This window comes from Puma concolor, chromosome C1, assembly GCF_028749965.1.
Source record: "Puma concolor isolate L17-30 chromosome C1, mPumCon1.1.hap2, whole genome shotgun sequence".
Lineage (NCBI taxonomy): Eukaryota > Metazoa > Chordata > Mammalia > Carnivora > Felidae > Puma > Puma concolor.
The window spans coordinates 86,175,068-86,200,708 of record NC_141674.1 but is presented as its reverse complement, the minus strand read 5'-3'; the positions used below and the strand labels follow the sequence as shown (position 1 = coordinate 86,200,708).

The 25,641-nt window shown below is 41.0% G+C and overlaps 1 protein-coding gene across 7 annotated transcripts in view; it reads right to left on the bottom strand.

The window, feature by feature from the left end:
- Positions 1-25,641, bottom strand: part of CDC14A (cell division cycle 14A) — a 196,412-nt gene that overhangs the window by 78,281 nt on the left and 92,490 nt on the right. For all 7 annotated transcript variants that reach the window (XM_086717683.1, XM_086717686.1, XM_086717687.1 and 4 more), the window contains 2 exons: positions 16,914-17,001; positions 8,812-9,042 (listed from right to left, as the gene is read on the bottom strand). In XM_086717683.1, the coding sequence (XP_086573809.1) occupies positions 8,812-9,042; positions 16,914-17,001 (319 nt within the window). The remainder of the gene's footprint in view (positions 1-8,811; positions 9,043-16,913; positions 17,002-25,641) is intronic.

The window sequence follows — 25,641 nt, the reverse complement described above, 5'->3', positions numbered from 1 at the left end:
AGAAAAAATGAAATATGGCCTTTTGTAGCAACGTGGATGGAACTGGAGAGTGTGATGCTAAGTGAAATAAGCCATACAGAGAAAGACAGATACCATATGGTTTCACTCTTATGTGGATCCTGAGAAACTCAAGAGAAACCCATGGGGGAGGGGAACAAAAAAAAAAAAAAAAAAAGAGGTTAGAGTGGGAGAGAGCCAAAGCATAAGAGACTGTTGAGAACTGAGAACAAACTAAGGGTTGATGGGGGGTGGGAGGGAGAAGAGGGTGGGTGATGGGTACTGAGGAGGGCACCTTTTGGGATGAGCACTGGGTGTTGTATGGAAACCAATTTGACAATAAATTTCATATAAAAAAAAAAAAAAAAAGATGATTCTAACTCAAGAAGTCTTCTAAAAATAGATCATATAATTAAAGGAAGCATATATAAGAAAATAGAAAAATCAGAGCAGGGGTCTTGAAAAACTATCAAGTTCAACCCCCGAGGGCCTTTGGGAATGACTGTCATTGTGAATATTGTTAGGCCAATGCTGGTTCGATGATAAGCACTTGCAAAATATCATCTGTCAGGTGTCTCCACCCTCCCCATCCTTGGCCCCAACCCAGGCTGAGGTGAATCTACAGTTAACAGTTTGTCTGTGTGACACCCTGAGTTACCAGTGTAACTGATTATATTATCACACCCAATTTCTTAACCTATTTAAATGGTTAAGTTGGTTTTTAAATTTATTTTTTTAATTTTTGAGAGAGAGAGAGAGAGAGAGAGAGAGCGCAAGCGGTGGAGAAGCAGAGAGTGGAAGACTGAGTATCTGAAGTGGGCTCCATGCTGCCAGCGCAAAGACCGACGTGGGGCTCAAACTCACTAACTGTGAGATCATGACGTGAGCCAAAGTCAGACACTTAACTGACTGAGCCACCCAGGCACCCAGGTTTTTTTTATAACTTAATTTAGAATAAGGAATCATAGAAACAAGTTGGAAGACACCATAGATGTCATCAAGCCCCATCAACTACCACCTCTATCAGATGATCACCCTAACCTCCATTTCACTCCATCAGAGACCAGGATTTCATGATTTCCTCAGCCAGTAGGTATTGATGGAGCATCTACTATTTCCAGGTACTCTGCTAGGAGCTAGGGACACGGTGACAAATAAAAGAGACATGGACCCTGCCCTTGGGAGAGCACACAGTCCACTGAGAAAGAACAAAGAAGCAAAAAGAGTGCTCGAATTTCATTTCCCCAGGCTCCTGCATTTTCTAACAACTTTTGTGTTGGCTTATTTTCTTTATGTTGAATCCAATCTCTGTTACATAAGATTAAGTAACACAGGTAGAAATGAATTTCCATGAAATACTGGTTATTATCGTGAACTCTGATTTCTTCAGAGTGTTTTTAACCATTGCTGTATTTTTTCCTCTCTCCAAAGAAATAAAGGTGATAGGACTTTATTTACATTTTAGCCAATCTTTTTAAAAAATACACATTGACTCCCTCCTTTTGCAAAAATATTCAAAAACTTTATCAAGCTAGAGACAGGTTCTCAAAAACAGTAGTGGTTATTCATATACCAGAACAAATGTGGCCCAAAGATATCAACCAATTGACTCATATTAGTATAACAAATGAGTATGGAATTTAGGACTAAAATCCACACACACCCCCACCATGGCCCTGATTCTCATCCCAGAATTCTTTCCACTCAGCTCACATTCTGTCACTCGTTTTACAGGTACTGACTGAGACCAAATGTGTATGAGGCACCGTGATAGATCTGGAAACAGAAATACGAAGACAAGTAGAATGCTTGCCCCTCACAAACTATATAGGGCTGAACCAATAATGCTTACTTACAAGCATTTTCTAAATCTTTCTACATCTGGTTTCTCAGAGTTAGATTCAGTACTGTAAATTTTTATTTAAGTATCACCCATGAGCAAGGCAGTATGCAGTTATTTTTCCACAACTTAAAATCTGTATCATATGCATTTTTTCCTATAGAAAAATAAAGTGGCTCTGTCTTTGTTTTTAAACATTAAATTCAGCCAGTCAAGTGTTTATTCAAGATGCCCGGACAGGGTTTTCGGCTCACAAGATACAGGTATAAGCAAGTATAGGATATAATTTTTTACCACGGTGAGTATCAGAGTGGCCATAGAATAGTAAGCGAGAAACAATACCAAAGAAATGAAGTTTGACCTGGAACTGGACTCTCAGAGGAAAGGAGAGGGGACCACGTGAGCCACTGGCTTCTTCAAAGAATGTGTCGTTGCTGACAAGGACTTTAGCAGACACTAAAGAATAGGAAGGTCATAGAATATTTTCAGCAAAGGGTGCGGTGTACGAAAGCCTGGCTGGTTTGGAGAATTGTAAGCTTGTGTCGAGTGCAGAATGAGGTTGGATGGATGAGAAAGGCCAGAATAAAGAGCATCCCTGAGTCAAGAGGAGGGTTCCAGGCTTAGGTGAGGAGGTTCCAAAGACATGAAGGACTGCCGAGCTACTGTTAGGAGACCCCAAAGCCAGGTCCATGGTGCTCTGGGCACTGATTAAGTCACAGCACCTGCATATATGCGTTATTACTCCTCAGATATGTGGAGATGATGCTTTGATGAATGAAATTCAACTTGTTTAAGAAGAATTACAGAATTCGTCATATCAACAGCTAATCAACATCAACTGCTATCATGCAAAAATCTGTATTTTTTCCTTTAACTAATGGAACGGGCAAAATAAAGCTGCCATGTATTTGGGGGGCAAGAAAGTGACATGATAAAAGCAGACGGATCTGGTGGCAGCACACAGGCCATGTTGGAAGGGCCAGAGAGCAGCTGGGGGGATGGGGCAGGAGGCTGAAGGGAGTTGAGGGGGGGCACAGATAGGGCAGCGTGGACGTGGATGGAAGGTGGTGGAAAAAGGAAGAACTGAATGAGAAAGACATTTGGACTAGGTCACAGGGAAAGTCAAAGATGACTGATATTTCTGGCCTGGAAAACTGGTACAAGGTCAATTTCATCTATGAAAAGTCTGTCAGCACAGAGCCTGCTTTGGATCCTCTGTCCCCCTCCCCTTCCTTCCCCTCTCCCACTTGCACTCTCCCCAAAATAAACATTAAAAAAAGAAAAGGAGGGGCGCCTGGGTGGCGCAGTCGGTTAAGCGTCCGACTTCAGCCAGGTCACGATCTCGCGGTCCGGGAGTTCGAGCCCCGCGTCGGGCTCTGGGCTGATGGCTCAGAGCCTGGAGCCTGTTTCCGATTCTGTGTCTCCCTCTCTCTCTGCCCCTCCCCCGTTCATGCTCTGTCTCTCTCTGTCCCAAAAATAAATAAATAAACGTTGAAAAAAAAATTAAAAAAAAAAAAAAGAAAAGGAAATGGGAAAGTTGAAGGCTTTGTTTTTAATTTTTTTTACATTTATTTATTTTTGGGAAGCAGAGAAGTAAGCAGGGGGAGGAGCAGAGAGAGAGGGAGACACAGAATCCGAAGCAGGCTCCAGGCTCTGAGCTGTCAGCACAGAGCCTGATGGGGGCTCAAATTCATGAATGCAAGATCATGACCAGAGCCGAAGTAGGGCTTAACCAACTGAGCCACCCAGGCACTCCAGACGGCTTTTATTTTAAATGTTTAAGAATCTTTTCCCCAGAAGGAAGGGTCCTTTTGTCAGCTTTCCCTAGTCAAAAAGTAGAGAATATCTTCTCTAATCTCTCCAGTACTTTGAAATATGCTATGTCTCAGCAGATCTAAGACACCATCAAGTCGTCTAATGGTGTAATATGCACCCTTATTTAAGTTCTACTAAGTAAGAAACAATTACTATAACATGCTACCATTGTTCAGATCCATCCTAGTTCCATAAATGTGAAAGTGTGAAAAAGCTGTCTCTAAATCAGTGTTTCTTTCATTAGTGTCTCCTCCAGGAGCCTCTTTAAGACATTTTTTCCTGATTGTCCCCCATGATGAAATTTTACTGCCACAGTATACTGCATATCTCTTTATGTATTGTGTGTACATCTGTGCTTCATACAGAAAAAGAATGATAGGGGTATAGCTCAGTGGTAGAGCATTGACTGCAGAAAAAGAATGTTCCCCCCCAAAAAACAATTCTCCCCCTTGGGGGCAATAATGCCAGGTTGAAAATACACAGCAAAACTGCAAATAAGGGTTGCCTGGCTGGCTCAGTCGATGGAGCATGCAACACTTGAACTCACGGTTGTGAGTTTGAGCCCCACCTTGGGGATAGAGATTACTTAAAAATGCAAATGAAATTATAATCAAGCTCATGATTATAGATGCTTGACATTCCCTTCCCTTCAAGCCTTCCTTTTTAAATATTATATTTACACTGTTCTGTTAGATGAAGGGTGTGTGTGTCTGTGTGTGTGTGTGTGTGTGTGTAGCCTGTTTTCATCTGAAGTACCTTTTGCCCCAGACCAAACGTCAATATGCTTTAGAAAAGAGCAAAGTTTAATTATGGTCTCAGTGGGGCTCTCCCTTTAATGTTGGCGTTAATAATTCGCCTTTCTGTTTCTGTCCAGAGCAGATACTCGCTGCCTCTGCAGAGTTGTTAACTCTCAACATCCAATGAGACTATAGGTGGTCATGGGGAAACACAGTGTGGCAGCCTGGGATAGGAACCTTGGCGGGAAGCTCGGTAGGAACCTGCATAGGACCCAGGGCGCAATGACCTTCCAGAGCCCCTCCTTGGAGTCACTGATGCCGGTGTCCGTCTGGAGAGGAGGTGGCCTTTCTGGAGGCAATGCTACCTCTGACCGCTCCCCTCCCCGTGCAAGGGTCTCATTCCTCAGTCAGGCTCCTAGTCACACACACTCACAACCAAAAAAGGTGATGCAGAAAATTTTCAAATTTCTCTGAAACTAAAGTTGCTTCCCCGTTTTAAAAAGAGTCTATAATTTAAGTCTATAAAAAGAATGTACTTAGCACTCAATAGTTAGGAGTTCTTACCACAATTCAACAGAATAGTTACATTTCACTAAGTTTCTATAAAAACTTTAACAAATTTCTTAGAGCATTCATAATTAAAGGGCTCCCTGACACAGCAAGACAAGACGTTGAAAAGTATTCTATTTATACCCAGTTAAATGCTGATTCCCTTACAGTGGCGGGCACTTTCTGAAATCCTATAGAATATCAACAATCACATATCAGAACATCACAGTGTTCCCATTTTTTAAATTATTGTTTGTGCTAGAAATTTTCAGAAATTCATAGTCATCCCTTTTAACAACCAGAAGGTAAACTATAGATACTCAATCATCGGTAAGATTTCACACATTCCCAGCAAATTAATTTCTAGTTTGATTCTATATACAGCACTTTATGTTGAGGCAGGACGTATTCATTCTCTCTCCAGCAGCTATGAAAGTTCATGTGACATAGGATAAGATCCTCTCTCCCTCCTCCTTGTACTTCAATTAAAATGCTCAGTGCTGCTTCAATTCCCAGAAAATTAAACTGACTTAATTAGGGCAGATGTCAAAATAATTAACAGGCCTATAGTAGATAAGTATGCTATTAAAAGCTATACAGCTGTAATTAAACTGAAGGTGTAATCTTTATAAAAGAATCCTACATGTGTGTACAAGTGGAAGCAAATGAAATAACATTATCCAAAAGATGTCACCACATGTAAATGTGACCTTCCCATACAAGAACTCAGCTCGATGCTAACAGTTCTGATTTTAAATAAAAGTATAAAAACCTCTCCAGTATAAAATACACAGACACACTGTATTTTTTTTAATGTTAACATTCACACATCTAGGATATAATACAGACAATACCTGTAATAAGAATGCTGAACACAAGAAGTTTCATTTTTATAATTTCAGTTAGGTGACAAATGCTATCAAGAGAGATGCTGATACCCAAAAAAATGAAAACACTAATTCAAAAAGATATATGCACCCCTATTTATTGCAGCATTATTTGCAATAGCCAAGATATGGAAGCAACGTAAGTGTCCATTGATAGGTGAATGGATAAACAAGATGTGATATACACACACATGCACGCGTGCACACACACACCCACACACACACACACACTCTCACACACACTGGAATATTACTCAGCCATAAAAAAAGAATGAGCTTTTTTGCCATTTGCAACAATATGGAGGGACCTAGAGGGTATTATGCTAAGTGAAATAAGTCAGACAGAAAGACAACACACAATTTCACTTAGATGTGGAATCTAGAAAACAAAAACAAACAACAAAAGTAGAAATAGAACCATAAATACACAAAACAAACTGGTAGTTGCCAGTGTGGATGGAGGTAAGGGACAGCCAAAATGGGTGAAGGGGAGTGGGAGACACAGGCCTCTAGTTAAGGAATGAATAAGTCACAGGGATGAAAGGACAGCATAGGGAATACAGTCAATGGTATCGTAACAGTGCTGTGTGGCGACAGATGGTGGCTACACTTGTGGTGAGCACAGCATTTAGACTCGTCCAATCACTAGGCTGTACACCTGAAACTAATGTAACACTGTGAATCAACTATACTTCAATTAAAAAAAAAAAAGATACTGAGTTTTAATGAAGCAACTATACTTCAATTAAAAAAAAGATACTGAGTTTTAATGAAGCAACTATACTTCAATTAAAAAAAAAGATACTGAGTTTTAATGACAGCTTTGCATTTCTTCTCCCATGAATTTGTCAATCTAAGCATGACACACAGATCAGCTCTATGAGTTGGTAATCATAAAATTAACTGACTAGGAAATAAGGCCAAATTAATCTGAGGAAAAATACTGATTTTTATGACACAAAAATACATTTTAAAAAAGGGCATAGGAGTATCTCCTAAATGTTGGTAGCTGCTGCAAGGCCATCAGCTCTGGAGTTCCACTGATACTTGAAATGCGAGAAACGCAGGCTTCTTCTTGTGCCTGGGCGATCTTTACCAACATGAGCTGGACAGGCAAAGTTGGAGGGCCCACGGCCCACACCCAGGGCAAACCAGCTCTCCACCACTGCGACCTGATCACAACTGAAAGCAGTCTGCAGGGAGCCAACGCGACACCCTCCTAACGGAGCCCCCCACACCATCCGAGAGACAGGACGTCCTGCCTGTCAGGGCCCCCCATCCTAAGAAACGGTTAGAGGCTGGGTGGAGGCTCTGTTGACGTGGATGAAGCCTGACACAGGGAACCCTCATGCAAACCGGGGCCACGTGCAGCTCATTTCCATCTCTCTGGGTCCCCGGCGAAACACAGCTCCCCGTCGCCGCTCACATGTCAGCCAAGTACCTCCACCTACTCGAATCTTAAACATAGAAACAAAGGCCTACAAAATGGTATTTCAATTTCTGTCAGCACCGGAGCCATGCTTGTCTGAATAAGTCAGTTAGAGCAGCACTAGGTACTTGAAAAGAACAGTACAATCAATCCCCAACACCTACTAGACAATTAGCATAAAACTACACAGAAACCAGTTATCAGACTAAAATCGTGACAGCAGCGCCACCCAGTGGCACTAGGAAATGCGGCATGTAAGGAACAAGACTCCATCCTAGGGTGGCCAGAGAGGTCTCCGGTCGCTCAAATCAAAGACCTCAGTAAAATACCTCACACCATGCTGGAAAATCTAAAATGGAATTTGAGGGGCACCTGGGTGGCTCAGTCGGTTAAGCGTCTGACTTGGGCTCAGGTCATGATCTCACAGTTCGTGGGTTCAAGTCCCACATCAGGCTCTGTGCTGACAGCTCAGAGCCTAGAGCCTGCTTGGGATTCTGTGTCTCTGTCTCTCTCTGCCCCTCCCCTACTCACCATCTCTCTCTCTCTCTTTCTCTCTCTCAAAAATAAACAAACATTATAAAAAAAATTTTAATAAGTAAATAAAATGGAAATCGATCCTCCTCAGAGTCTAACAACCAGGCTTAGGGAAAATGTTATTTCATGTTTTCTGAGTAGCCAACACAAGGGCACCAGATAAGATGCAGAATGTATGTTCTGTAACATATTTGAAACATACTAAAAAAAAAAGGATTCAATATTTTTTATCAAAAATTCAAATTTAACTGGGCATCCTGTATTTTTATTTGCTGACTCTGGAAACCTCAGGGCTCCTGTAATCTGAAGGACTCCTGCCCCAAAGTACCCATCCCTAGAGAGCAGAGATTCATTTGTATAATCAAGTCTTTCAGTTCACTCAAAGAGGCAGGAACACATCTGCAGCAAGTAAGACCTGGCTTACCCCAGGATGGTGCCATCCACTAGCAATGGGCAGGGAAGACACTCTGGTCCATTAGGCAAAAGACTAGCTAGAGAAGGGGGAAGTAGAGGGCAAAGTGGGGGTCCAGACGGCTGGGTCATAAAATGGGAGCATGAAATGTCAGATGGGTGGAGGACGGTAGAAAGGAGAAAGGCAGTTCTGGAAGAAAGAGGAAAAAAAAAGCTAACAAATAAATAAATAAATAAATAAATAAATAAATAAATAAACTAACTAACTAACTAACTAACTAACAACTCTTGCCTCCTGACAACTGTACTTATCTAAGCTGTTCCTGCCAGTGCATAGACCGTGCTACTGTGATTTCCCTCATTGTGGGGCCTGGTGTTAGTGAGCAGGGCTTGGTAAGGGAAGGCCAGAAAAAGTGCCTCCACCGATTATCCACATCCAGGCAAACCTTTCCTTAGGAAGGAATTATTTAAATGGGTTTGTGTTCCAGTTTTCTCAAACAAAATAAACTCGTGTTCTTTTCCCTAAGATTCTAACTGGTTTTGTTTCGCACGATTTGCTGTTTTTGCCTCATCCCCTTGCAGAACCACAGTGACCACCAAGGCCTCACGCACCTTTGCAGTGAACCGCAATCGCCCCATCCGTGTTCTCGCAGATGTTCAGGAACCTTCGCACGATGTTGTCACTGGGGGTGCTGCCGTCTATGAAGAAGAGGTCATAGTGCTCGAAGCCGGCGTCTGTGAAGCGCTTTGCCTCGTAAATCTTTTTGTTCAGCCTCACGACTGCAGTCACGTTATGCTTTTTGAAATAAGGAAAGTAGGCTTCAGGGGCGTGCAGAGGATAGCCTGAAGAGAAAACGGAGCTGTAAGCACAAGGCAGGCGTTCCACCTTACACACCCAGAAGCACAAAAGCCCTTCACAATAAAGTTCATGAATCTCAACAGAGCCTAGGAAGAAAGTGCATTTCCCAAGAGGTCGAAGCACATTCCTAAGGCAGCAGCAGTCTGAATAACTGGAAAAAAAAAAAAAACAAACCACACCACAGGAGAGGAAAAACCTTTTCTGAGTATTGGAAATAGCTCATGAAAAGTCAAACCTCCACCCATAGGATTCAAATCCTGGCAGCATACGTCTCCCAAACTGAAACAAGGAGCTTCTGGATGCCCTGGAATGTGCTCAGTAGGCCTGGAAAGATTCTTTGTGCTGTTTCTTCCACTTGACAAATACTTTTCAATTACAGTTAAACCCCTTTCGACAGGGGATTAGTTTCCATCCATAGTGCAATCCGTGCCACAAAAGAGATTAATAATTATTAAGCACCTACCATGTGTAAGTAACCATCGAATATGACTTCTTTAAATTCTCAAAACAGCCTGTTAAGGTAAGAATAGTTCATCCCATTTAAGAGACTGAGAAACGAAAACAGTTTAATAATTTTTTGTAGACATTTTCTCTTTTGAAGGGTGGGGGTACAGGTAGTGAGCCTCTAAACCCCCTTTTGTTTCGAATGGGTCCAGCATCATGTGAGTATTCCCAGGAGCTACAGACCTAGACTTGGCCAATCAACAGAGATGACTCCTGGTGGCTTTGGCCACTGTAGCCCTTGCCCCCAGCCCCAGCTACTAACAGGGGACTCATTTCTCAGCACCCTGATTACGCATCTGGAACTTCTTCAGGGTTCACGGACTCACAGCATACCAGGTGAGACAATCTACTCAGAACTCATTCAGGGTGGTGAGCCCCACACAAATGGGCAGCAGCAGCCTGCACAGTGAACCAGCAATGGCTGCCCTATGACCTTGGCTACATTTCCTGTTGCCTCAGACTCTGCCTGTGCTGGTCATTTCCTATATTCTCTCAGCTGCGAGCCAACCCTCCCATGCTGGGGCCGGGGTCTGCAGATGGCATTTGCAGCTAGCTTCCTGTCAGTTCAAAAAACAGGAGGCATGAAGCACAACCAGAGTGACTGGAGGCCAGAGGAAGGAGAAGGGACTTCCCTGTGGGGGCCAGCAAGGCTTCGGCAGCAGAACACAGGAGCAGCCAGAGCTCCCAGCACCAGGCTGCAGCCCAGCCCCTATGTATCTGCTCCTCAGCCCCCAGTTGCAAACACCAGCTGGGCAGCATTCTCTTCCCAGCTCCCGATACCAGCCTGGCTGCCCTCCCAAGACCCTGGCTGCCTGTGACCTCACTTTCTCCCTTTTTAAAGGCAGTAGCTATTTCCTCCATAACATTCTGGTTTCCTCAGTGTGGTCCTTTTCCTGTTTAGCCTTCTCTGTAACGAATCCCTTGAATGAAACTCACTCCGTTTGAAATGGTGTGGTTTCCATTTCCCTGTCTGGACCCTGCTGAGACGTGATCTCCTTTGGATCCTGTTCATTTTCTAGGCCTCACTCTCCAGCCTTCCCTTGGAGGCTGTGAGATCCCCAGCGTAACCCCACGCAATGCCTTTTTGGTTTAATTTACCAGAGATGGGTTCTGTTACCTGTAACCAAGCCCTAACTGGTCTACCTGGCCAAGGGCACACAGTGGATGGAGGCAGAACTGGAAGGCAGGTCGAACTAATCCACAGCCCAGATACGTCATGTTTACAGGCCATGCTGCTTCCGAGCAAACAGGTAATACAGGGCTTATTTTCCATCTTCGGTGTAGAAGCAGTAACTTACACACACACACATTTAGAGAGAATGGGTGCTTTTCTACTTGGAAAAAACAAATCTGTTTTCCTACCAGGCTCAACTTATTTTCCAGCAACAGATTCACAGCCTAAAGGAGAAAAGAACTGTGGTCGGTAGAAGGAAACAAGAGCTTTCCTACCATGGAAGAACGGGAAGAAGAGGACTCACAAACCTATGGGAAGCCTTCCCTTGGTGTGGTAGGCTGAGGAGCACTTCTGACCCTGGGTTCCTAGCATACCTGGTACCTTCGTGATGGCACCTGTTACCTGATGTGCTATGGCTGGTTTAGCGTCAATCCCCTCCCCTCCTCTGCCAAGACTGGAAGAATATTTCTTTTCACCTATTAATTTCCATCAGGAGTAAATGGCATTATAGATAATATACCTAAACCAACTATTAAGAGAAACTATGTGTCCATTTGGATAAAAAAAAAAAAAAAAAAACCTAAAACACTGGACAGTTATCCAAATATGGCAATAGGATACAGAAATAATAATGATAATGATAATAATCATGGGGCGCCTGGGTGGCTCAGTCGGTTAAGCGTCCGACTTCAGCTCAGGTCACGGTCTCGCGGTCCGAGAGTTCGAGCCCCGCGTCGGGCTCTGGGCTGATGGCTCAGAGCCTGGAGCCTGCTTCCGATTCTGTGTCTCCCTCTCTCTCTGCCCCTCCCCCGTTCATGCTCTGTCTCTCTCTGTCTCAAAAATAAATAAAACATCAAAAAAAATTCTTTTAAAAATGATAATAATCATAACTAACATTTACTAAGCACTTACTCTGTGCCAGGCACTAAACTTAAGTGCTTCAGATAGGTCATTTCATTAAACCTTGCAATTAGTCAATTACTGCTGCCTAGAAAAGTGAACGGGCTCACACACACAGCTGGTAAGAGACAGAGGCAGTATCTGAACCCTGGCAGTCAGAATCCAGGGCCTGTGCTGGGGCCGATTTCAAGTAAGATCCAACCTGATTCTATCTGTTAGGTCTCCAAATAAAGGAATATTATATGAACATTAGAGGCTGCACTTCCTAGAGCTGGTGAGCATGTTTCTTTAAAATCCCTCAAACTCTGTCAAGTCAGCTGTAACCAATGACAATGACAATATCCTACAACCTCTGAACAACTGTGGGTATTATCACTGCATTTGGGACTGATTTTAGCAACGTGCAGAACGGAGCATTCATCAGCCCCGTCCTCTATTTGGCCGCTAGATGGCGCCCTGGCATCAATAAAGCACAGGCAGAGCCCAAGAGCAGAGTGAAATCTGAATTTCAGAGCAGAGAGATTTAAAATTCATCTCTTCCCAGCCCCTCATTTAAAGCTGAGAAACTGAAGAACAGCAAAGGACTAGTCCACACAGGCATTATTAAGAGTAAAAACCTCAAAATGGGCAGGCAAATGTAGGACGCGATAAAATATGTTTATTAGGCTAATTAATGAGAAAAATGTAATCAGAATATCTGCTATCTAATAAGCACCTATTATGTGCCTAACGCTGTGCCAGACACTTCATATAATATCTCTAATCTTCACTACATGCCTGCATTGTGCATCCTATTCCCCCTCGCCCCCTCCCCTCCCCCCATGTGGTATACAAGGAAACTGAAGCTCGGAGAAGTTGACGGGGTCTGGGAAGTTCACACAGCCAGTAAGGGGCAGTCAGGCTCCATGGCCCAACTGTGCATACCTGCTTCTGTCATGAAAGGATCAGGCTGAATCCGCTTCAAATTGTTGCAATTCCCTCTGAAGCTTTCTCTCTGTTCTTTTTCTTTCTTTCTTTTTTGTTTTGTTTTGTTTTGTTTTGTTTTGTTTTGTTTTGTTTTGTTTTGTTTTGTTTTGTTTTAAATAGAGATAAGAAGGGCATTGCCATCGGAGAGTTTGGGGGATTTTTTGGAAAACTGGAAATCCGAAATACGTTTAATTTTACCACTATATTATTCACGCAGCATCTCAAATTTAAGCAAAAAAAGGTAGAGCTCAACAACAACAACAAAGGTAAGGGCCCTTCTCTCCCTCACCATCAAAATAATGTGAACCAAGACAACTGTAAAAATTGTATTTGCTCTCTGTGGACACAACACACACTTGAGACTCTTACAATGCATTCTGCCCAGATCCCAAGATTTTAGGGCTTCTTTTGTTACATCCTAACAATGGCTATTTGAGTGTTCATTTTTTTAAAATCTACCTTTTCTACTAACAAACGCCTAAATGACTTTCAGCCTCCTCAGGAAACACAGAGTTTCTCAATTAAAAAGAAAAAAAAGCACCCAGATTACACTGTAATTGGATCAAGTTTATTAATCCCATCACACAATTATTTTCTTAAGCTCAAAAAACATTTACAAAGTAGTTAAAGCCCTTTTACAAAAACTACAATGAAGCTTCTAATGAATATCAGATCTTAAAATGGGGAGTCCAGCAGAGTATCAATATTTACCAATGACAGCCTTAAGTGAGAATGTTCTAGGCATCATAAAAACCAACAAATACTAGGTGAGCAGCCCTTTCAGAACTTTTTTTCTCGATGTAAGAGGGTACAATATATGCAGGGGGTGGGGGGGAAAGATGTAGATAGAGCAATATTTTAAAGGGCTTATTTCTAGATTATATAATTACAAGTGACTTTCCTTTACATTGCTTAAATTTTCTGTAGTGAACATGTACTTCTTCTGTAATAAGATGAAAAAGAACATAGAATTTGGAATCAAAGAGACCTGTATTTGAATCCATGCACTGCCACTTTCTGGCTGTGTAAACCTGGGCAAGTCAGGTAACTCCTCTGAGCCTCTATCTTCTCTTCCATAAAATAACTACCACCTCCCCCAGAGGGTGGTTCTGATTATTATGAAGATATGTGCACAAAAAGCTTAGCACCATTCCTGGCATATAAGCAAATGGTAGCTACAATTATTTCCCAGTATTACAATATGCAACCAAAAAGAATTTTTAAAGATTTTTGACAATTAAGGAAGTACAGTCTTTCCTTTATAAAATAAATAAGACACAGGGATGTAATAGACAGTGTAGGAAATATAATCAATAATATTGTAACAACTTTGCATTATGACAGATGGTAACCAGACTTAAGGTAGGAAATATAGGCAATAATATTGTAACAACTTTGCATTATGACAGATGGTAACCAGACTTAACGTGATAACCATGTCCTAATGTATAGAAATATCAAATCACTATGTTACACACCTAAAACTAATACAATATTATAGGTCAACTGTTATTCAATTTAAAAAAGTTGTCACATAAAATATTCATAGCCTTTTATCTGCTGATTCTACTACTTAAGAATTTAGAGAAGAAATGAGAACTACAAACAAAATGCATGAATGTGTTTGCCAACCATGACAGTTTTAAAAAGAGAAAAACTGTAAATAATGCAGATTTCATTCAAAAAGTAATTAATTAACAGCATTATGGCACATTGCTGAATAACATGCAGTCATGGAAAAGTATAATGAAAATCTACATTTACTACCATGGAAAGAAGTCTGTAATATGTGAAGTGAAAAAAGCTGATATGAGACAGGAATCATGATGCTATACTTATAAAGAAAGAAAGGTTTACTTTTATAAGTGTGTGTGTGTATTCCACTGGAAGAGGGGGAAGTGTGTGCAAGCAAACACAGAGAAGCAGATGGAAAGAAAATTAAAACCCCTATTATCCCACCACCAACTATTAACCCTTGAAAACTTGGGTAGAATTACAGGTCATTTTTATGCTTTTTTATTAATTCATCTGCATTTTATTTTTTCATATGTATTACCTCTCAAAATATTTTAAATGATTCTTTCCATTACACCTCTCATCTTCTCTTTAAGAAAATGTCACAAGGGGCGCCTGGGTGGCTCAGTCTGTTGAGCATCTGACTTTGGTTCAGGTCATGATCTCTTTCACGAGTTTCAGCCCCACATCAGGTTCTGTGCTGACAGTGCAATGCCTGGAGCCTGCTTCGGATTCTGTCTCCCTCCCCTGTCTCCCTCCCTCTGCCCCTCCCCTGCTTTCACTCTGTCTCTCTCTCTCTCTCAAAAATAAACAAACATTAAAAAAAATTTTTTTTAAAGAAAAAGAAAATGTCACAAAACATGTGAATCTTAAATACCAAAACTCTTTCAACTTTGTCAAATGAACACCCGCTGACAAAGCCACTACTGAAACCATGCACCTACCAAGATGTTCTGGGTCTGAGTCAGATTGTTTTGCACAGGAGGCCAAAGGTAAGTGTAATCAATCCTGTCTTGAAAGACCAACCGCCAGAAAGCAGTTTCCCTGGGCACATAACATGTTAGTCCTAACAACCCTCATGACAGAGGGTTAGTTAGTCAATGTCTGGAGCAAAGTTCATTAGCAAATTCATGAATGAGAAGATGTAATTCTGGCTTCAGTACAGAGGCCTCCTATTTGAGAGCTTAAGTCTCTAGACCCGCCTTCCCCATCACAGGGAAAGCATGATTCAAGGAGAGTTCCCTGGAAGGTGTGTCATGGGCGTGAACTGAGGAGCACATGTGTGGGAGTGCAAACAAATTAGCAAATCTAAATGCGTGAATAAAACGTACAATGAAACTAGAGTTTAGAATTAATACTTGGGATGACGTGGGATTCCTGAGTGGCTCAGTTGGCTAAGTGTCCAACTTTGGCTCAGGTCATGATTTCAGGGCTAGTGAGTTTGAGCCCCTCGTGGGCTCTGTGCTGACAGCTCGGAGCCTGGAGCCTGTTCAAATTCTGTCTCCCTCTCTCAAAAATAAATAAACATTAAAAAAATTTTTTAAAATACTTACGATGATGATAATGCAGAAAGAATAAATCTCAATCAGGGGTTTTTGGATTATGTTCCTTCAAGACATGGATGTTCCACTGAGAACAAACTGAGGGTTGATGGGGGGTGGGAGGGCGGGGAGGGTGGGTGATGGGTATTGAGGAGGGCACCTTTTGGGATGAGCACTGGGTGTTGTATGGAAACCAATTTGACAATAAACTTCATATATTGGAAAAAAAAAAAAAAAAACACTGATGTTCCAGAGCTGTGAGCAGATAAGGAGCTATTGTGTTCGTAAGTGAAATTTTTAAATTTTATGTACTCCTCCCACAAATTATCCTTAAATCTTTGGTGCCTATCAATACTTGTCTTCTAGGAAGGTAACAGATGAAAATAAGTAGAAAATAAACATTAAAGGGAAAACTCACGTAGCTGATCATATGTCATTCAAGAGGCTTATTTTTTTGTTTTGCTTTTTTTTTTGGCGTCCTGAGTATATATGCCCCTGGCTATACCTATACTGCAAATGAGTAACTTAATGACTGTCAGCTAAAAAAGTATTCTTGTCATCATAATGGAACTAAATAAATAGATCAACATTTATTTGATGTAATAAATAATAAAAAAATAAATAGATCAACAATAAATAGATAACTAAATAATAAATAGTGGCAACATTTAGAAGCCAAGCTCTGGGATGGAGTACTAGTTCCCCCATTACTCTGGACAAAACCCTACTCATAAGCCTCTGTTTCTTCCTCTGCAAAATGGAGATAAATGTACCTATACCTCATACAGGGTTGAGTGTGCATTAAGTGAGATAATGCTGTGATTAGCTAGTAACTAGTGCACAGCAAGCACTCAATAAATGCCACCTGTTGACACCACCATCGTCATTACTGTGCCACATGATGTTCCCCAGAGCATACCTTGACGTAGCACCCCACCAACAAATCTCAGAACAACGGACAAAGTGCAACAATCTGCTGATTTGTTTGACCAGTTTGCTTCTCAGATTCTTCTTTCATAACTGGGTCAGGCAAAGTGAGCATCCTATTTATGGCAATCTAAAAATTTTCTAGTTTTTAAACAGTGATTATTTACCACCTACTAAACTATAATACTTAACACACTAATTACTACTGTTCAATTTTTGACTAATAGATATTCTTTGGAGAATATTATCAAAAGAAAGGATTATCTGAAGAAATTAAAGAAGATGAACTGAAATAAATGTTTGGATGGTAAAGTAAAGAAAAACCTACCATTTTCAATTTTGCTTTTTGGATGTGGTCCACTAAATGCTAAAAATTTTCCTGGAACAATCCAGTTGAAGTCACCATTTTCAACTCGCTGGCAGAATTTTGTGAGAAAAGAGAAGAAAAATATTTTATAATTCTTATACAACTTAGGAAACCCTTACAAACAAAACTGGTTTTTACTCTGTTAGTACTATTGGACGTACATGAAGACAAAGTAATATAGCTTAAAATAAAAACATGCATCTGATTCTCAAAATTATATTTCAATACACTTCAGAAAAAGTTTTCTGTAGACTGTATGAAAAGTTAGGAAAACTTTATTTAAAGTGGGGGTACTTTGCTTAAAATAATTTTGTGTCCTGGCTACTCTGCAATGACATGAGATGAAAACAAATATTACTTGTCCCTGCAATAAATAAAAGGGCAAGAAGATAAAGGACAGAAAATATAAGCGCTTTCTATGAACATGGTAAACATATTTTAAAGAATGAAAAAAAAATTATAAATATCAGGGTCATAGTGAACACACTTCCGTTTTTTTGTTTTTTTTTTTTTCTGTTTTTATAGGTGGCTACTGTTGTCAGGGCTGATTTTTAGACTGGGAAACAGAAGGAGACAAGAGAACAGAGGATCATTAAACCCTCAAGGTATACCACAAACTCAAGTCAGCCAAGGTCTATGGCAGGAGTGGCAAACCCAAACAGCGACACGGGTCTGACAAGAGACATAAATAAAGGCAGGTGCGGGGCGCCCGGGTGGCTCAGTCGGTTAAGCGGCCGAATTCGGCTTAGGTCATGATCTCGCGGTCCGTGAGTTCGAGCCCCGTGTTGGGCTCTGTGCTGACAGCTCAGAGCCTGGAGCCTGTTTCAGATTCTGTGTCTCCCTCTCTCTCTGCCCCTTCCCCACTCATGCTCTGTCTCTCTCTGTCTCAAAAATAAATAAACGTTAAAAAAAAATTAAAAAAAAAAAAAAGGCAGGTGCTCCTCAGCTCTGGCTAATTTAGTCACCTTGCAGGAAAGGCTAACTGAATGTGGCTGATTTTCTGAATGCATTTTCAGGTGAAATCTCTCTGTATGTAATGTTGACTATTTTAAGTTTTTAAATATTATGAAACTAAATAAAACACACCTGCGGGTCGACTTTGATCATCAGTTGTCAACCTCTGGTCTACACTCTCTAAAAGATCCTCAGAAAAGGCCTGAAGACCAGCATCCTCCCACTGCTCCATTATCTCCTCCACTGTCTTCCTTCCCAACATGCCTCTAAACCCATGGAACACTGGGGCAGGGCTGAGGGTACCCAACATTTTGCAGGGAATTAGGACATATCTGTGCAATGCATCATAAAATACATGTGTCGCTTCTCCACATAAGCATTCTTTAGCCCACCTGCAAACCGCCCCCCCCCCCCCCAGGCCCACCTTCTCCTCCCCATCTCCACCCTCAGGGCTCTCTAGCACTGCACAGATACCTCCCCAGGCTGGGAAGGAAGGCAGTTCTCTTTACTGGGCCAAGAGTATCCATTAAAAAAGCTCTCTCCTCCACCACTACATGGCAAAGACCTCAATGGTAGGAATATTTATCAAATACAGTCTACACTCTACCACAGGAGCTCTTAAGTATTTGTTAAATTAATTGGGAGTAATGCTATCAAGGAAACCTGGAACCTCTACTTTATTTATACTACCATTATCATTTCCCATTTTCATGAAAATCAAAAGTTAGCTGTATAATTTCTATGTTTCAAATGAGATGTTTCTTTCTAGTTAGCAAAAGTTATAAAAATGAAACTTTTCATGACACTATAAATGTCTGAATTGTGTTCATCTAACTGTAATAAATATAATGTCCCCATAATGCCAGAAATAAAATCTTAGGAATACTGTGAGTGCTATCACATGCCAAGTTATATCTCAGGTATAACTATCTATTTATAACAATTTGAATAAAGAATCTAATATATAGCTCTATGATAATTAAACTTTTTCTTGTTTAAAGAAAGCAGTCTCTAATGTTCCAATATCCCTCTTAAATAATTAATAAACTTAAAACATTACTTAAAAATTCAAAAATAAAAGTATGCTCTAATCATCAAAAGGCTAAACGCAATTCTTTATGAACAGTAAAAGAAAACAGGTTTCTATGTTCACTATTTCTGTATCCTTGACCACTAGGTAAGCCTAGATAAATATATTGTGTTACATCTGTTAATTTGGATTACAGACATCCATTTGGTTAAACAGTAACCTTTTATAATCAATCATATGGAGAAAGGCAATGGACTCACTAAGATACATTCACTCACAAAACCAAAAGAATACGTTTGCAAATCTGCCCACCCAAAAAGATAAACATTAGGTAATACTAGACTATATTCAGTAGCCTGGATAAGGCTGATGGAGTAAACGAAATTTGGGTCTCAGATCCAAATCTGAAAAGAGTTAATAAGGAAGTTACAGCTTTTAACTGACTAATGTAACATAAGCTTACTTTGTTAAGGTTCCCAAATTAATATTTGTGCCTTCTATCACAGTGAATGATACAAATGTCAATATTTATCAATAATAAAATATTTAAGATGACACAAATTGGTTTTCTAATTAAATACACACACACACACACACACACACACACACACACACACACACACTTCAAAGAAATCTAAATCAGACAGGAACTTAAGGTACTTTCCAACCCTACCACATTTTATAAACAAACATCTCAGCAAGGGTGAGGCAAGAGGATGGTTTTACCGCTTACATTCCAAAGCCTACAGCCTACCAAGTACTACTTAGGAAAACCACACATTCTTCACTATAATAAAATTTAAAAACAAAAACAAAAAAACTGAATTCCTGAAACTGATACATTTAAATGTTAATATTCACTTTACTACAGGAGTCTTCAGTCTACAAAAGATTCGCCAGGTTTCTTTGAAATAGTTAACTGTGCTGGTGCATTTAAAATATCATCTGAGGGGCTCCTGCGTGGCTCAGCTGGTTAAGCATCTGACCCTTGATCTCTGCTCAGGCCTTGATCTCAGGGGTGTGAGCACAAGCCCTGCCCAGTGTGGAGCCCACTTTAAATAAATAAAAAAATAAATGTTTGGAAAACAAAGAACTCAAAGTTGCTTACAAAAAAGTAAATAGCAGTATTAAAACTGAAAAAATAAAAAAAGTAAAAGTAACTGACTTGAAAACATAAATTTTTACATCTAAGAAATATATCCATGCCAGTAAGGCATACCTCTGTTGTACTGGTCACAAAATATATTTTTCAGTCCAAATGCTGAAAATCAATTGGCCTTACACCACTGTAATAGACAATAAAATAGAAAAGACAGACCTTGAGCTTAACAAGTACAGGATTGATCCCCTTTATCAACAGATAGGTTTCCTAAGACAACATGGACAAACTGTTTTTAAGCACATTTCAACATTCATTAAAACATTTGCTGAGCCTAGGGGCGCCTGGGTGGCGCAGTCGGTTAAGCGTCCGACTTCAGCCAGGTCACGATCTCGCGGTCCGGGAGTTCGAGCCCCGCGTCAGGCTCTGGGCTGATGGCTCAGAGCCTGGAGCCTGTTTCCGATTCTGTGTCTCCCTCTCTCTCTGCCCCTCCCCCGTTCATGCTCTGTCTCTCTCTGTCCCAAAAATAAATAAACGTTGAAAAAAAAAATTTAAAAACATTTGCTGAGCCTTTATTATACATTAACGACTATCACTCGGTGTCACACATAAAATAATAAAAAGTATCTTCTCTGTGATCTTAAGGAGTCTGAAAGCAAGTGGGAGTGACCAATAACAGTAATAATAATAGATGCAAATACATATTTACCACCAACTCTGTACTAGGCACTGCTCATTCAGTCCTTACAGAAATCCTATGAGGTGGGCGCTACTCTAGTCTCTATTTTACCCATTGCTACAGACTGAATGTGTGTGTCCCCTCAAAATTCACACATCAAAACCTAATCCACAATATGATGGTATGTGGAGGTGGGGTCTTTGGGAGGCGGTTAGGTCATAAGGATGGAGCCCTCACAAATGGGACAAGCATCCTTACAAAAAAGACCCCAGAGAGCTCCCTTACCCCTTCTACCATGTGAGGACCCAGGGAGAACACGGCCACAGAAGAAGGCCACCAGACACCAAACGTGCTGGTGCCTTGATCTGGGATCTTCCAGCCTCCAGAACTGTGAGAATGTTTGTTGTTTAAGCCACGCAGTCTATGGTATTTTTGTTACAGCAGCCCAAACTAAGACACCCATTTAAAAAAAAATAAAGAGTTGCATTAAACTTTGAAACGTGGGGCGCCTGGGTGGCTCAGTCAGTGGAGTGTCCAACTTTGGCTCAGGTCATGATCTCATATCTGTGGGTTTGAGCCCCACATCAGGCTCTGTGCTAACAGCTCAGAGCCTAAAGCCTGCTTCAGATTCTCTGTCTCCCTCTCTCTCTGCCCCTTCCCTGCTCACTCTGTCTTTCTATCTCTCAAAAATAAACATTAAAAAAAAAGTGCTATAATAGAAGTATGTAAGAGGTTTAACAGTGGCACAAGACTATTTGAAAAATCAAAAAGAACTAAAAGTCTCTTTTTATTCATTAAAAAGCACCTTCCTTGGGGCGCCTGGGTGGCTCATTCGGTTGAGTGTCCGACTTCAGCTCAGGTCATGATCTCACAGTTTGTGGGTTCAAGTCCCGCATCAGGCTCTGTGCTGACAGCTTGCTCGGAGCCTGCAGCCTGCTTCAGATTCTGTGTCTCCTTCTCTCTCTCTCTGCCCCTCCCCCGCTAATGCTCTATCTCTGTCTCTCAAAAATAAATAAATGTTAAAAAAAATTTTTAATAAAAGCAACTTCCTTATATTTTCCTAACTTCTAAAACAATAAAATAGTGTTGATGGTATAGTTGTATTACATAAACACAAATATGCTGCAGTGATTGGTACTTTATGTGCTTAAAGCAAAGCAAATATTTGAGTTATTTGGTTTAAATTAAAATGGCATGCCATCTGGCATCTTAAATAATCAAACTCTAGATTATTAATTTAGATTTGCTGTTGAGAGACAGTGTGGTGGAGGGAAAGAGGAGAGCCCCATGTGGATGACTGTTTCACCTCTGCTAGCTCCAGCTGAGGTGGGGAGACACTGATGGTAGAAAACACTTAGTGGAGGGGCTGGGTGGCTCAGTGGGTTGAGCATCTGATTCTTGATTTCAGCTCAGATCATGATCTCACAGTTCTCGAGATCGAACCCTGCATCAGGCTCTGCACTGAGAGCATGGAACCTACTTGGGACTCTCTCTCTCCCTCTCTCTGCCCCTCCCCTGCTCACTCTCTCCCTCTTTCTCAAAATAAATAAATAAACTAGAAAAAAAAAAAAACACTTAGGGGACTGCTCCAGCAGCTCAAAACAATGACGCCTCTGCTGATGCAGCCACAGGGAGCACAAACCCAGTGTAAGTTTGCAGGTGCCCTCCAGTGCTCAAGACATGATTATTTGAGGCCACCAGCACATACACAATTGTTGAAAATTGGAAACAGGTGCCCTCACCCATGAAGAGTGTGTTCAACCACAAACCAGAACCCTAGAGAGCAGCAGCATTTCAGGTGGATAAAGGAAGAGAAAGTACTTGCAAAGGAGACTGAGAAGGATGGCCAGAGACTCAAGGAAGAGAAAAGCAAGAGATGGATCCTTACAAGTTAGGGAAGGAAAGTGAGTATCCAGAATTAGAGAGTGGCCACAGGATAAATTAAGTAGGAAGAAGACCAAACACAACCATCTGGTTTTGCTAACTTTTGTATTAGCAAGGACAGGTCCACCAGACTCACAAAAGTAAAGACCAGACCATAATCAACTAATGACTGAATAATAACAGAGTCAAGACTGCTCTCTTAAGAAGCTTGGAGGTAAAAGAAAGGATAGAAACCAAACAGCAATTAAAGAGGAAGGAAAAAACCATGGGAAATTTCTTAGGACAAGGTAGACCTCAAAACATTTTATAGAGTCAACCAACATGACCTTTGAGCCAGCAATAGGTGTAATGGATTAACAGATGTGGAAACACTGGGTGCCTCCACATTTGCAGGTGCAGTGTCCAGGAAGGAATTTTGCTTCCTTGAACTTGTAGCCTTTGAGTGGTATACTCAATACTACAAGATAGCCCCAGGGAAATGCTTCTAATAGTTCTTTGAGTAGTCAAATCACTGTGGGAGGCATACCTCCACAGTTCCTCCAGGTGGTCAGGACATGCTCACATACCTGCATTCTGGAGCTTGCTTGACCCCAGTCCTATGGCAGGAATTCACAATTACAAGGGCAGAAATTCACATTTTTCCAGTTCCATAATCCATGAACAAGAGGGCAGACTAAGCAAGCAGCACCGAGATTACATTCTAGTTTGCTCTACAAACTCTAACCCAAAGCAGTCTTGAAACATCATACCTTAGGTGTTCAACAGCCATGAGACCTGCTGTTGACCTGAGGTGACACACTGAGCAAAGGAAAACCCAACGAATGTTATCAGTTCTCAAGGTACATACAAAAAAGCATCCTCAGGAGTCTATACCACCTGGTCAGTTTGATAATTTACTTATTAACAGCAATGAAGGATGACAAAGTCAACCTGGAGACAGTCTCTGCTCATATATTAAACTAAACTGATGTTACATGGACTCCCTGCTTGAAGATTATAATCCCTAGCAATCCTGTGTTACAAATAACTGGTTAAAAAAAAAATCTCACTATTAGAACACAGACTGGCTGGTAATGAAAGAATGAAACATCATTTATTGATGCCGTCTACCATAGTTAATACCTTTTTCCCTTGGAGTGTTACTACAAAATCAGAATGAATTCTTCATTAATAAATCTTGGTCATTTTCATTAGAAAGTAGTTATTTTTAGCAAATTATATAAAATATTTTGAAATACGCTACACTCCTGTTTTTAGTATGCATTCAGTCATGTCTTTATTCTTTCATTTTACAAACATTCAATGACTGCCCACTATGACCATACTATGCTACTGGTTACTTACTCAGACAAAGATGAGTAAGACTCAGTTCCTGACCTCAAATAGCCAGAGTGCAGGGAAGACACAGATGTGTAAATAGAGCATCAAGCAACACTGTGTGAGAAGAGCTCCCACAGAGCTAAGAATAACTTAGACACATGCACATAAATATGGTGGGCAGGAAAGAAGGGATCACAGGCAGGAGGGGGGAACAAGAGCATGCCGGAAGGCACAAAAGCATGCAGCTGCGAAGCCCATGAAGGACTTAACATAAGAGACTGATATAATCAGACACAATTTCTAAAACATATACTCCGATAGTAATATGAACACTTGATGGAAGAGGCCCAAGAGTCAACAAAGACCCTTGGGACACCCGGGTGGCTCAGTCAGTTGAGCATCTGACTCTTGATTTCAGCTCAGGTCATGATCTTACAGTTGTGGGATAGAGTCCCACATTAAGCCCCACATCAGGCTCCATGCTCAGCATGGAGCCTGCTTAAGATTCTCTCCTTCTGCCTCTCTCCCCTGCTGTGCTCTCTCTCTCTCTCTCTAAAATAAAATTGAAAGAAAGAAAGAAAGAAAGAAAGAAAGAAAGAAAGAAAGAAAGAAAGAGAGAGAGAGAGAGAAGGAAGGAAGGAAGGAAGGAAGGAAGGAAGGAAGGAAGGAAGGAAGGAAGGAAGGAAGGAAGGGAAAGAGAAAAGGAAGGAAGGAAGGACCCATTCCCAGACATGCAGAATTGACCAATGCTTCCTTATAAACAGTTCCCACATGGGCTACATTATAATGTGGCTAAGATAATGTGAAATCACCTTCTAGAATAGCAATGCTCTTTTACCTAAAGAATACCCTGTAGGTGAAAATAGCAATAAAAATGACTTACTGCTAGAAAAATCACTAGAATATCTCAGGAGCAAAATTTTCCACATTCAGCCTGTCATGAATGAATGAGAAATTCTGTGTAGACAACTAATTTGCTCAGCAAGAAAATGGGGCTTGTGGTGAAGGTCAAACATGATAAATTCACAGAACGAGGCAGAGGGATATATAGATTCTAAGATAGCAAATGGTAAGAATAAAGGTTCTCACCCCATACATGAAGAGATGAAATTACAGGAAACCTCTTGAGAAAGAAAAAAAAAAAAAAAAAAGACTGGACCCAGAAAATATACTGAGCAAATAGAAGGTATTTAATAATAAGTGTTCAATAAACAAACTGAAAAGTAATCAACTGAAGGCCACAAAGAATGTAATGCAGCTTCTTGTCCCCCATATAACAAAAGTTTATCTGTACACCGTTATTTCTGTAGAACAAAGCTTTCCAACAAAATGTAGATCCCTGGGCAGAGACGGGGGCAGCCAGAGTCCCCTAGGCCAGTCATCAACAGCTATGGGCTATGACCACAGGGTGCTGAGCAAATATTATTTTCTATGTATGCCTTGAGGAGAGAAACAAAAGGAGGCCCTACGCAGTGACTCCACACAGGCAGTAACCAGTCTTTCTGTCACCAGGTCTGCAGTAGCCAAGCATGGCTCTAACCACGTCCATCAAGTAACCACTGTTAACATGGTCCAGGTTTGTCAGCATGGAAAAGCAAAGGGCCAAGTCCATAATTCCAGGAAATATCCTCATACTGACAATGCTGCATCACTGAAAGCATTTTTTTTCTCAAAAAAAGGAAAGATTTATGGGGGGGGGAGATAAAAAGATAGTGGAAGATAT